The sequence below is a fragment of the Cryptomeria japonica genome, chromosome 6 (assembly GCF_030272615.1).
Source record: "Cryptomeria japonica chromosome 6, Sugi_1.0, whole genome shotgun sequence".
Lineage (NCBI taxonomy): Eukaryota > Viridiplantae > Streptophyta > Pinopsida > Cupressales > Cupressaceae > Cryptomeria > Cryptomeria japonica.
The window spans coordinates 13,485,637-13,499,832 of record NC_081410.1 but is presented as its reverse complement, the minus strand read 5'-3'; the positions used below and the strand labels follow the sequence as shown (position 1 = coordinate 13,499,832).

General features: G+C 39.8%; 1 protein-coding gene across 1 annotated transcript in view; it reads right to left on the bottom strand.

Moving 5' to 3' along the window:
* Positions 1 to 337: 337 nt before the first annotated feature.
* The window catches only part of LOC131069824 (armadillo repeat-containing protein LFR), an 82,011-nt gene continuing 68,152 nt past the window's right edge, over positions 338 to 14,196 (bottom strand). Inside the window, exons 5-8 of the mRNA XM_058005395.2 lie at positions 1,532 to 1,640; positions 1,146 to 1,284; positions 919 to 1,046; positions 338 to 797 (exon numbers count right to left, since the gene is read on the bottom strand). Of these exons, the coding sequence (XP_057861378.2) occupies positions 542 to 797; positions 919 to 1,046; positions 1,146 to 1,284; positions 1,532 to 1,640 (632 nt within the window). The 3' untranslated portion in view covers positions 338 to 541. The remainder of the gene's footprint in view (positions 798 to 918; positions 1,047 to 1,145; positions 1,285 to 1,531; positions 1,641 to 14,196) is intronic.

Below are 14,196 nucleotides of genomic sequence, written 5' to 3'. Positions count from 1 at the left end.
TGTTAAGAGCCGTAATATACTAATTGCATGTGTAAAATATCTCGAAATAAATATTTGAGAAAAAATCCAAATAACTGATTTCAAAATTCTCATTATCTTAGTAGTGAATTAATATGCTTTTAAAACATTTTAGAACTGTCTAAGAAAATGCCAAGAAACCAACTGGAAGAATACATTATTTAATTGCAAGATTACTAATGAATCATATTAAGTTATTTAATGACGTGGATTGATTGCAATACATTTAATGATGTGGTTCAGTTACGGTGCAAGAGAGAAATACAGCTCACTTAAAATATTACAGACTAAGAACGCAATCACAATCCGTAGACACCAGTCACAAAATTTTGAATATTCTTTGTTGATGAACAAATACATGCTTTGTTCATTTTGAGATTGTGTGAAGAAAACAATTGCAAGATTAGCAACAAATAATATCAGATTATTTTATGATATGGTTCCATTACAATGCTTGAGAAATATACAGCCCACTAAACAGATTACATGCTTCAAAAAAGTAACATTTCAAAGATACCACAAGCTACAAGCCCCACACTCCCCTTGCAGTCCCTAGTTTGGAGTTAGCCTTTGATGTCAGCTCAAACAAAATTCTTGCAAATGTATCAGAGAGTCGTGCATCTGAGAAAGCAATTTCAGCAAATGTGCTTTCATAAGTCATAAGCTGAGATCTGTTTTGAGGTTCACATGCTAAATTTTCCAATGTCAGTGCTGCTTTCCTGCATACTTCTAACAGTGGATGAGGTGATTGTATTATCTTTAAAAGTCTTCCTATTGCCCTGCAAACATAAAGCATGAAAAATTATCTTATAAACATAGTAAATATCCATTGCTAATTGTCTCCATGCTACCTCGGAGTCCAATTCAACTGAAGAAATTATTTCAAGAAAAGTAAGTTACCATCGCTCATTGACAAGCCTCAGTCGACAATCCATATTGACCTCTGCAAAGTTGTATAGGGCTGCTACAGCTGCTGCCTGTGCATCTGCTCCTAGAAAACTCAGAAGGTCAACTAAGCGCTTGTATATCTGTAATGTGCACAGATACAAGAAAGAAAATGATGGTTAGGAAGTGAGCATGGCAGACAAAAAAGTACCAACGAGGTGAAACCATCTGCACAACCCAACCTGAGGTACAAAAGGAATAATAAAAGGTTCATTATCTGGATTGACTATCAGTCTTCCCAACAACTCAGCAGCAGCACAGTGCCAGGCTTTGACTGGCGACTTCAGCATTCCCACAATTGCTTCAACTGCCTTCTTTTCACTGTTTAGTTAATGAAACGTACAAATAAACAATCAATGCACTTACTTCTGTTTAAGTTTTTTTTTAATTTAAGTGAGCCAACAAAGCATCTATTAAGAATATGATGCAAAGCAATTTCAAATTCCCTAAGCTGAAAAAATTTAAGGCAATTTCAAGTTAAAAGCATTCAATGATATGGACTGCAAAAGTTGAACGAGTTGTTTCAGAACCATGCAAACAAAATACAGAATGCAGGATAGTTACCTACGTTATGTGGGGGTGCTGTGATGGCTTTGACGAACTGAAGATTCGCAAATTCAAAAACGGTGCCAAATTGACAATTGTCTCAATTGCATTTGTGACAAGTTCCTCGTCCTCTTAATTCATAGCAAAAGTTAAAAGAAAACTCAGATACTGACCAAAATATGTAACAGAAAGCTAGGCCAACATTCCTATTTAAATGAGCACTTGGTTCTTACAAATGAAAAACTTAAAAAATGCAAAAAGAGTAACACAAGTGTACAATTTTAAATACAGTGCATAAAATACTAGTCATAAAAATGATCATTGTGTAATTAAATGATAAGTCTTTAAAACACCTGTATTTTGTCCAGCTCTCCCATCAAGTAAAGCTGCTACCTTTATTTGAATTATGGAGGCTTGAATTATGGAAAAAGGTTGTAAATGCCCTCCTCTCCCATCAGAAAAAGTATTTAGCTGTAAATGAGTTACGGAGATTGCAATCATATAATACAGTAAAATTTCCTTGAAATAATGTCAAATATGTTATAATTTATTGGTAAGATACAGCTGTCAGCTTTATTGGATCCTGAGAAAGCTCTTAGCAAGAAAGATGTAGTTATGTTAGGGTACAGTATGTGCTTCATGTTGGCAATAAATAAGTAATCGGTTTAGGAAAAAGGAAATGATAAGATTGTAGTGCTTCTAAGAGGTCTCAACAGTTCATAAGCATTCTATTCTTGGAAAATACAAGTTTCAGGAGTTCTTCCACAAAATATCCAGCTTATAAGCTAGGGCACTTGAGGTTGAAGTCTTATTGTCAGATCATGCCTTGCAATCAGCCTCTTGTGAAAAGAATTGATTGAGATCTTGATGTATTACTGATTTACTATGAGTTACTAGGTCCCCCTATATGCCCCTCATATCCATACTAGGTACTAGTCACAGGCTAAGCATGCCCAGGCTTATGTTGAATTTGTCAATGATTTGAGGCCCCAACCCAGTATTTCCCAGACTTTTCACTACAACCTCAAGGCCTGCCCGGGCTATTTCTTAAACGGTTAAAATAGAAGATCATTTTTAATTATTAATTTAATTTAAAACAAATGTACAATAAATGAAAAACACAATTTACTATCTACCCAAAGCTCCTCGATAACCATATTCGCTGCAACTAATCCTTTTGAACCAGAATATACCATAAGCTTTTCTGAATAAAACCAACTTTTAAATTTAGTGAAAATAAAAAGTACGATTTTGTTTGTTAAAAACTAATTTCTCATTCATTTTTGTGCCCAAATCGAAGTACAACTTGGTAAGATGGAAATGAAGACCATTTTCATGCTTTGATCCAGTATTTATCTATTTTCTTATTTCAGGGTTTCTTTTTCTTAAGAGAAGGTTCTGTTGACATGTCTAAAGTTGCGGAACTACGACTTCATCCGGCCAACGTAGAATAGAATGCTAAGTATCCTATCCTCTCTTGAGATAAGGAAATCCCTAATGCTATGTTAAATTGATCAATGGGGATGACCTCAATGTTTCGGTTGTCAGGTCTTGACTGCAGGATAGCTTAGCAGTTGATGTGTTTTGTTGGGAACACAAAGGGGACTTGTGGTTAGACGGAGTTGGTTTCGCACAGGTTCCCTAAAATCTTACAGTCCTATTTCATCTGATTTGCTTCTAATTGATGCTACTTCAGCTTGACTTGCGGGTTTCTTTTAATAATAATAAAAAAAAAAAAAAAAGGGGGGAAATAAGGATAAAGAGTAAATAAGAACAGCTAGCTAACTTAACTAAGACAACATATTTGAACACATAGACGGAAATCTTAAAATAACTAGAAATTACTTTGCCAGCTAATTAGCACAACTAGGTGTCTTCGGACATGTAGTGCTGCGGTTTAAACACTTCATTGGTGAAGCGGCCACCAAGATTCAAATCCCTGTTGGGCCATTGTGCTCACAAGGCCTCATGCCTTCGCTAGGCCATTGTGCTCGCAAATTTGAACAAGTGAAGTGTGGGGATGAGGTCCCCCGTTTGTGGCCTCATCGGTTCATAGCTCCGGGTCAAAAGCGTTCACGTGGAGCCGGAGGGCGTGTCGTGTTAGCGTCACTGATCAAGTTAAAAAGTTTACCAAGTAGAGTTTAAAAAAATAAAAAAAATAATTAGCACAACTAGGTAAAAACCAATGCAATCATCTAGGGGTTTTGAATTTTCAAGATGCTAAATACAAATGATGGACTCTTACACCCATTCATTCAAATCTAACAACTGAACTTAGCACAAAAATGGGCTCAGACTAACCATGTAGAGGGAATAATAATCAACAATTTCCTAATGGTATGAACCAAGATTTCCATCAAATACATGCTTAAATAAACTGTTGGAAAAGTAAATACAGTTGCAGAAATATAAAATAGATGGAGAAGAGGACCATGCAGTCACAGTAAAAAAGAAAACTTTAACATCCATTAAATTCTATATATATTTTGCAACAATCTTTAACTTTCTGCCTGAAATAAAGGAGAAACTAACTCCTTTATATAGAGTTCTCAAAATGGATGAATGACCAAGATTAAACTCAGACAAGTGGGCCAGATTCATCCTCTAATCAAAACTGCCCATACCCATAAATGGGAGGCTTTATCAACAACCAAAAGGGGAAACAATAACTACCAAAAAGCTGCTCCAAAAAGTGCACATGCACGGAGCTCAAAATTTACAATAGCTTTGATAGTTAGGAAAGAACTTTATGTCCGAAAAAGTGCACTTCAAGATTTAAAAAGAAACATATACTTTTGGAAAGCACTTTTTCTTTTCATGTTGTGGACTCTTTTTCCACAAATTCGACCTCGTCGCGCAAGTACTCTCCCCAGATATCCTGATCGGTTGCACACTCTACCCGAACGTAGTCTTGGAATCTTAGGCACAACTTGAATAGTTTGGTTGCTGGAGGCATAGGAGGATTAAACATTTTATACTAAATACCCTCTAGAAGGCTATCTACATTCTCCAGCTCTTCTCTCCAGTATGATCTATGATTCTCAAAGCACGATATACCTGCCTGTAGCCCACTAGCAAATTCTAGGTCTTCCATGGAGTAGGTGACTTTGGTTTTCAGCCTGTCCTCCCACTATGGTTGCGCCTCATTGTCTATCATACTACTTTTCCAGCCAGGGACCATTGATCTGAGGATCTTTTCACCAAGATCCTTCACATTTGACAAAGCGTCATCGCACTTATCTTGCATTTTGTTGATATTATCCTTCATGTCGTTTTTCATTCTGAGAATCCAATACCATTCCTTGAAGGTATTGACATCATAGGGATCTAGGATAATATCAAGTGTGGGGATTTGAGAGCAGGTCCAAAATAGAGCCCTTATGAGGGGCAATGCCTCATGAGCGTTATAACATTCTTTCCTCAGCTTACACATTTTGATAAGAGTGGATTCCCTATGGAGAGCCATTTCTTGCAGATCTTTGAAGTTTTGCTCTCCCTTTTCCTTAATGCCTTGAATCCATTCCCTGACGGCCTTGGCGGTATCACACACTTCGTCAAATTCAGTTGTGGTCCTTTGTGTTAATGCCAATGGGGGAACATGGGATTCAGTGGCATGCTGCAGCGGCCTCAACAGGTGATCTATGTACCCTTTAGCTTGCTCAGCACGAGTCCGATACATATCTCTCTCAGCGGTCATCTCGTCGAGCTGTCTAAGCATATTCTGCACAAAATCTTTGAACTCCTCTCTCTTGCTCTTTGGTGGCTCACCCTATTGGGATGATCGCAACATTGTAATCAACTAATGCAATCTGATCTGCTGGTTTATCTGCAAGTGGGGTGGCAATATGAATTGTGTGGTTCCTTTGCTCATCCTTAGTGATCCTGGAGTAGGTCCTAGGCTTTTTCTTACCTTTGGATTTTATTTCTCCTATGCGAGAGAAGATATCCTCCAAGTTGATTGGTGGCTTGATGGATGCTTTCCGCTGTGCACGAGCAATTAGCCAGTCCTGAGGGATGGTCTGTCTAGATGTAATTGCCAAATTCCCACTCTGTTCTTTGGAGGCGTCAACTGGCTCACTGCCTACCTGCAATTGATCGGTCATAGAAGGAACGGATGTAGTATCCAATCCCTCACTCATGTCTGAGTTCTCTCCTACCTTGCTGAACAACTGTCGGGTATCCTCCTGTGATGGTTGCTCTTCAGTTTTGTCAGGTTTATGAGTCTCATTCCCCTTTTGTTCTCCCTCAATAGTGGTGTCATCCTTATTGCCGCTATTCAATTGCAAATCATGCCTACTTCCTTGTGTGAGCTCATGCTTACCAGCCTTTTGATTAGGTGCAATCTCTCCCTCCTCAACTTGGTTTCCAGGTTCATCAGGGCCAACAACCCTTACCTCTGCATCTTGCTCACCTTGTGTCTGAGGATTATTTGCCTCGAATGCATCAATATCACTCTGTGAAGGCGAAGCGGGTATGTAGTTAAGTTCAACCACATCATCCTCTGAACTGGGGTCATTGGATGATGAACTAACCTTCGGCCTCCTGATAGGGATCTTTTCTCTCCTTGTTCTTTTTGATGTTCAAGTTCCTCTATTGGCTCTTGCTTTCTTCCTCTTCTTTTCAGGTTTCTCAACCTCTTCCTTTGGCGCACTTGAGGTTCCTTCATCCTCTGAAGACTGAGAATCAAGACTACCCATTAGATTATATGTAAATTTGGTCCCCTCATGGGTCAGTCTCTCGATTTGTTGGGATAAACAATAATTGGTATACCTCCTTGGAGCCTCCATGATTGCCTCAAAATCTGTGATTGGGTCCTAAGTCCAATCAATGCCTGGCAAGAGGTTCTTAACTGCCTCAAATTCTCGGACTTGCAAGCAATTACCATAATCCGTCACCTGATCTGAGACCTGGCGGTACTCATAAAGCCACATTTGCTAGACATTTAGCCTAGAATACTCACGTCGTCGGACTTCAAACTCATCGGAACAGTTGCTCCAATAGTCCTCTATTGACGCCTTTGCACTGTAGCGCCTGCCATAGGCTCTCTTTGCCAATTTATCATGATCGAAGCACTTCCTAGGGAAATGTTCCTGTAGGCCATAGGAAGCCAATTCAACAAACGATTCCTTAGCTTGCACCGAATTTTTGAAATGCACATCAAGGGTACCCAAAATCATGGGGAAGGTGAACCCGGATTGCTTCTTATCTCTGAGTAGATTGCCCTATTTTGCAACTTCCATGAGGACTATTTTGTCTGATGGATAGCGTGGAAGCCGAAATGGTGCTCCCTCAAAGCCAGAGTTCCCAGACTCGCCGCGAGTCAGGCGAGTTCGCCGAGTTGGCGAGTCGAGCCAACTTGGCGAGTTTTGCTGACTCGCGGCTTGGACTCGGCGAGTTTTGGCAAAACTCGCCTGACTCGCCAAGTTGGCGAGTCGAGCCAAGCTAGGCGAGTTTTGTTGACTCGCGGCTCGGACTCGGCAGCGCGAATGGGCAATTTCGATTTTAAAAAACAAAAAAAATAAAAGCTTTTTCATTTGTTGTTTTTTAATTTTCTCTTTCATATAACCCTAAAAGGTCTTCTAATTGTTAGTTGTGAGAAGAAGAGAGGAAAAGTGAGATAGAGGAACGAAAACAAGAGGCCATAGGTTTGCAACCAGCAAGGAAGAAGAGCATCAAGGAGACCACAAATCACATTGGGGAGGCCATAAGCTTGCATTGAGAGCATCAAGGAGTCCAAAGCAAGACTTCTCAATTCATTTGAAAGGGGTAAGGTAGATTTTGCTGGTTTTTTTAGGTATGTTAATGGATTTTTTTCATTTGTTTGTTAATTTATTTTTAGTTTAACAGTTAACTTTCCAAATCTTGAATGTTTTTATTTTTTTAGCTTAATTACAATGAGAGAAGTAGAATAATAGCAAAGTGCAAACCCTACATTTTTTTAGAAAAAAATTGAAAACATGTATTTACAATTTTATTTTTTTTAAAAGTAGGGTTTGCTGATTTTTTCTATTAGTTTATAACTTTATTAAATTTTCTTATTGCAGCAGCCTTCACGTTTAAAAAACATTCCATTTTCACAATGCCTAAAAAGGATGAGGCTTGGAAATATACTGAAGACTTTATTGGCAAACAAAAAAATCAAACAAAATGTTTCTTTTGTAAAGAAATTAATTTTGGTGGCATCAATAGATTTAAATACCATATCGCCGGCATACCTGGCCATGATATTGAGGTATGCAAGTTACAAACTCCTGAGGCAAAACGTTTCTGTTATGTCCAATTAGAAACACATGAACAAGAAAAGTTAACTAAGAAGAGGCAATTGGAAGAGTTAAGTGCTATTGGCTCCCATGCACCCACATCCGCATCTACATGCACATCCGTAGGCTATGTTGGAGAGGGTTCTTCCATGCCTCCCTTTCGGCCTAGTGCTTCTGCTAGTGCTAGTGCTTCTACTTCTACTCCTCCTAGTGGCACTATTACCTTTGGCCCTGGAGTTCGGAAATCCAGGTTGGATAGTTATTTTGTGCTGCATAGTACTCCTGGAGCACAACCCTCGCTTGAGAGCATGGGTTGAAACAAGGAGGTTCATGATGCTGCAAGAAAACAAATTTGCAAGTTTTGGTACTTTTGCAACATTCCATTTATTGCAGCCAGGTAATTCTTTTTGATTTGATTGCTTTAAGTTTAAAAGTAAATTTATAGTTTGAAGTTGAACTCTACTTTGTCTAATCATAATCTATTTGTGACAGGTCTCCTTATTGGCAAGGCATGGTAGATTCCATAACCATTTGTGGTGCGGGCTTTAAAGCCCCTACCGATGCTGAGTTAAGTGGCCCCCTCTTGTTACAAATGGTTGAGGATATGAAAGTTGAGCTAGAGGACCATCGATAGTCTTGGAGCCAAAAGGTTGCACCATCATGACATATGGTTGGACGGATAGGAGGAATAGAACACTCCTAAATTTTCTTGTTTCCTGTGGAGGTGATTGATCATGATTCATTCTAATTTGTACTTCCCTAAATGCATTGAATAAATTAAATTTTGATTTGTTGAAAGTTTGAAACTCTATTTTCAGGATCCACCATGTTCTTGAAGTCTATTGATGCTTCCTCACATGTGAAAAATGCCACATACTTATGTGAGGCTATTGAGGAAGTCATACAAGAGGTGGGGGAAGAAAATGTGGTGCAGGTGGTGACAGATAATGCAGCAAGTTATGTTGCTGCAGGTAAATTTTGAACTTTTCAAGTCTTGATGGAGAGGCATCTATGATTATTTAAAATTTTCTTAACACGTCAAAATTTCTAATTAACTTAAAATTGCTGTAGGTAAACTTTTGATGGAGAGGCACCCGAAATTTTTTTGGTCTCCTTGTGCGGCCCATTGCCTTGACCTCATGTTGGAGGATATTGGTAAGCTTGAATGGGTGAAATCAATAGTTGAAAGGGCCAAAAATATCCACAAGTTTATCTACAATCATGCATTGGTCCTTAGCATTATGAGGCAATACACAGGGCAAAAGGAGTTGGCTCGTCTTGGTATCACGAGGTTTGCCTCAAACTTCCTCACACTGAAATCCTTGATAAAATCAAAGGCGGCTTTGAGGCGTATGTTTGTTGGTGAGGAGTGGACTTCCTCATCCTATGCTACGACCACTACAGGGATAGATGTGGTAGATTGCATTTTTGATGAGCCAGGTTTTTGGACCCCCTGTGGAGAAACCGTGCAGGTAAATTTATTACAATTTAACATTTAGTATCTACTATCTAGTATCTACTATTTAGTAATTTAATTTTAATTTATTAACAATTTAACTTTGCAATTTTTCTTTTTTTTTATTTAATTTGTGACTTAATTGTTTTTGTTTAACATTATGTGTAGGTCACTGAGCCCCTTGTAGTTCTCCTACGAGTTGTTGATGGGGAGAAGCCCTCTATGGGCTATATATATGAAGGTATGGATAGGGCCAAGGAGGCCATTAGGTCCATATATGCAGGAGATGAGGATAAGTATGGCCCCATTTGGGAGATTATTGATAGGAGATGGCAGAACCAGCTTCACAGGCCCATACATGCAGCAGCCTATTACCTCAATCCGGCATTTTGATTCCGTGATGACTTCAAGGCAGATGAGGAGGTTCTTAGTGGCCTATATACAGTGGTTCAGAAGTTGTGTACTGATGGCACAGCCTCAAGTACAACGCTCTAGTTGGATAAATATAATAATCGAGAAGGGGCAATCTTCGCAAGCAGCATGTGCATAGAGGCTCGAACACAATTGCAGCCAGGTAGAAATATATGTAAACTTAAGATTCTTAAGTTTATGGCTTATGCATTTTAATTTTTGATTTTATAATCTAGCCTTAAAGTTGGAAATGAGTTTGATTTTTTTTTCTTTTTCGTTATTTCAGATAGATGGTGGCAAATGTTTGAGCCCTCAACCCCAAACCTTCAAAAAATTGCCATCCGTATTTTGAGTCAGCCATGCAGCGCTTCTAGATGTGAGCGCAATTGGTCCATGTTCGAGCACATCCACTTGAAGAGGCGTAATAGATTGTCTGTGGAGAGGTTGAATGATCTTGTTTTTGTTCATTACAACCTCCGTCTTAGGACCAGACAGATTTTGGACACTGACTCCTCTCCGATCACTTTAGCGGAGATCGATCCAGAGTCTGAGTGGATCACTGAGTCTACCGATCCCGTCTTCACTGAGGAGGACCATGAGTGGGTTGACCAGCCAGACAAAGAGGCTAAGGCTGTGGCTATGGCAGAGGAGGAGGATAGAGCACGATCCGGCACAAGCACCTCACAAGCGGAGACTATGGCTTCTCAGTCATCTAGGACCTACCTTAGACGCATTTGTAGGAGGCAGACAGACTACTCTAAGGCTGAGGATGAGCTAGAGCCTGAGCCATAGACTTGTTTTTGTTTACAATTATATATATGTTTGGGAACATTTGATGTCATGGATTTTATATACATTTGACAACATTTATAACTCTATATATCTATGTTTTCTATTTCCTTCAGCTACAATTTACATTTCTACGCATGTGATGGATGTATGTTTATGTATGTGATCAAATTAGCTTCTATTTGATGATGTTATAGTGTCTATAAGCTTTATTCAATAATGGGTCCATGAAACAAGTTTTAAATCATTAAAAATCTCTAAATTTCAAGGGTTTTTTATTTTGCCGAGTCATAGCCAAGTCACGAGTCGAGTCGGCCTTGCCGAGTCCGAGTCTGGGATCTTTGCTCAAAGCCTCCTATTCTGATGTAAGTGAACCTAGGAAACTGGATAAACCATGCATCATATTTCCAGATCAAAATGATATCCTGTTCTGAGAGCCTTATGTGCAATCCTCCTTGCATTAATCCGACTAGGCGCATTGTAAAGGCATCATTGACACGTTCATACTGACCAATTGCGTAGGCAATGCTATTCTTTTCTCTTTGAGCAATGTCATAATAATGCAGCTGAGGGTAGCATTCATACACCTTACTTGATTCGGCCCATTCCCGATCTCACCTTTCTTGATTAACCTTGTCAGTGGCTGGTGTCGGGCAAACATGTAAATCAAGTAGGAAGTCATGGTAAAGTACTTCTTTTCTTCAAGCTCGATCAGTTGTGTATGGATATCGTCGTTGATGATCTGAGCCCAGTCGAACTTGGACTTCCTAGCAAAGACCTACTCAGTAAAGTAGAACATCCATTCCTCAAAAAAATTAGATTGAGGGAGTCCCATAACCCGACTGAGTAAGGTGACCATATCACCATACTCGTTATGAAAATCACTTCTGGGGGTCTTTTTACCGATCCTAATGCTTGGGGGTCTTCTTTCTTTGTACCATTCTTCGTTTATCAAAGTTTTGCATTTAGCAAGATTCATGTCATAAGCGACCTGGGCCTCATCAATAGTTGTAGCAATAGGATTATCGGGAAATGGGATATCAAATGCCTCCCCAATGGCTTCAGGTGTGAAATCAGCTAGCACCATCCCCTCTAGCACCACTAATTTGGTTCTGGCTGATAATGTCTAGCAGCCTCAACCGCTAGTTCATAACTTTGCACGGCCGGAGGGAAACCAACTTCCTGAGCAATACCACTTGCCCGTAAAAAATGTTCGTCAACAGAATTGGTGCTAGGAGGGCAAGCTGGAATGAATTGGATCCTTCTCTCCGGAGAGATTTGAAAGAGTCTTGAAGTCCAACCCAGAACGGGAAAGATTCACTGGATTTCAGTTCTATAGGCGTAAAAATTACTGCAAGGTTGCAGACCCCAGTGAGCCCAATTCGTCAAACCAGCAATTTGTTGTCCCAGAGAGCACCGTTTTCACAGTCCCAGTTGCTACAACTCCGGTTACCCCTTTTATTCCACTAATTCAGCCACAGATTTGCGAAATCAACCTACTCCAAATGGTGTGACCTGGTTGGTGGACAACCCGTCCCCAATAGTTTTCATCGATTACCATGATATGCCCAAAAGTCCGGATAGGTTCTGTTCAATCTTTCATGTAAATGACCTAAACAGAACAACAAAAGAGCCTATCAAAATATTTGAGGATGCGTTGCGTAACAGACGGATTGAGTATGTAGACGTTGCATGTAGACTCTTCCCTTACTCTTTAGGAGAAGATGCATTTTACTGGTTTATCCACTTACCAGTATCGTCTATTGATTCTTGGGAAAAGCTGAAGACAACTTTTATAGGAAAATATGGTATTCCCACAACTCCTACCGAGCTGTACAAACAGTTTGTAGAAGTGAAGAGACAAGGCCAAGAGCCAATTAGTTCCTTCAATAACAGATTTCACAAGGCCTTCACCCGGTTGCAAGATTCGTATGTGGTGAGCGATGCTTCGGCAAGGGAGATTTATTATTCAGCTCTGGATTATCTGACAACAATGTTTGTTCGACAATCCCAACCTGCACCAATTACATTAACAAAAGCATATGCTAAGGCCATGAAGATCAGTAAGGGTTTAGGCCAAAATATTGCGGGACCATTGCTGCAATTGGGACCACCCGTGATGCCCAATCAAATTCAAGAGATCAGTCAGGCCTTGGCCCACCAAACACCTATCATGAATCCAATCCCGCAATTGGCATATCAGTCCCCGCAACCTGCAAATCAGCTAGTGCTCCATCCTGGACCACCTATATCTCAAATCCCTCCCAATGAACCCGTGTATCTGCAAAACACTACAGAATCTTCTAGAACGCAGGAGGAAAAAGATGAGATGAGGGAGTTAAATGATCAAATGAAGAAGCTTTCCTATGAAGTTACTTACCTGTGAAACCAAAATAATCAATTGCAGAATAACTAGAGGAATCAGCACCAAGGTGTTACTACGTTATTCATTCCTCATAACAAGAATGAGTCATCCTAATAATAAAAATTTCATTCAGAGTCCTTGTCTTTCTTGTAACACCTTGGTTCAAGCCCTTAGTACGTTTGTAAATCGTCTTTCAATCAAAAAGGTCAAGTTTTAGTAATTGGTTGAACTCTGTGAACACGTTGAACTATCTTGAACCGGGTTCAACAAGTTCATTTAGGTTCCATAGGTTCCTAAGTGTTCGGGAAGGTTTTCATACTAACATTTTCTTCAAGTGTCTTGCAGCGGCTCTTTTAAAGTTTCTTGTTCGGTAATGTGTTACTTCATTTCTCTCCGGGCGTTGAACTCATTGAACCAAGTTCAAGAGGTTCAAATGTGTTCAACATGTTCAATATAGCACAAATGGTCAGTAGTTTGGCATAATTAATTTTCTCGGCAAAGATTTTCCTTGAGCGTGGTGTACATCTTGAACTACTTGAACGCTAATGAAGTCTGTTCAGGATGTTCATATGTGTATGAAGTTGGTGGGTCCCACGGGTTAAATGATTTGATGCTGCATTTATTGCCAAATATGAGGAAGGTGAACCATGTCTTCAGTGACGTCAATCCTTGGCTTTTTGAAGTAATCATTTCGGGAACTGGCGGTTACTTCAAAAACGCCGCCATGCATCAATGCATGCATGCGAGGTCCAATCCACAAACTTAACACACTTAGACTGACAATTAGAATTATTGCATTCAATGGTTTCGCATCATTGCCCTCACTATAAGGTATGAAGAATTATTAGTGCTCTGCATTCGTTCCTCGCTGCTGCGGTTTTGTTTTTCCTAGATAGGAGTCTTGTTTGCTGCTAGTCGTCGTCTGGTTGTTCAACTGTGAAGGTGAGTCCTTTTCTTGTTCTCTCCAGTAGTCTTTACTTGCATTTTCTCTCTCATAGAAAGGTTTGCTGCAACCAATTAAGGCATATTGCTTTGAATTATGAAGTCCACACTGCATTTGTTCAGGAATGTTTTTAGCCTCGCATGTACTGAACCCATAGTTAGCAATACCGACCTTAAAGGGGAAAATCTTGAGGTTTTAAAAGAGAGGGTGTTCAAGGGAATTGACAAATCTTTTGGTGTGGAGATTTTGAGTAGCGGTCTCATAGAAGCGGCAGTTTTTCCCCCAACCATTCCTTGCTCAGAATTGATTTGGGAATGTATCGCTAGATACGACCCAATCTCTGAGACCATTAGGAGAGACAATGGCGAAACCCTTCTTGCCATAAATCGTGAAATAATTTCCTTCGTCTTCAAGATACCTGATTACCAGTTCTCCAACTTTTCCCCTGCTCAGTCAATCACCG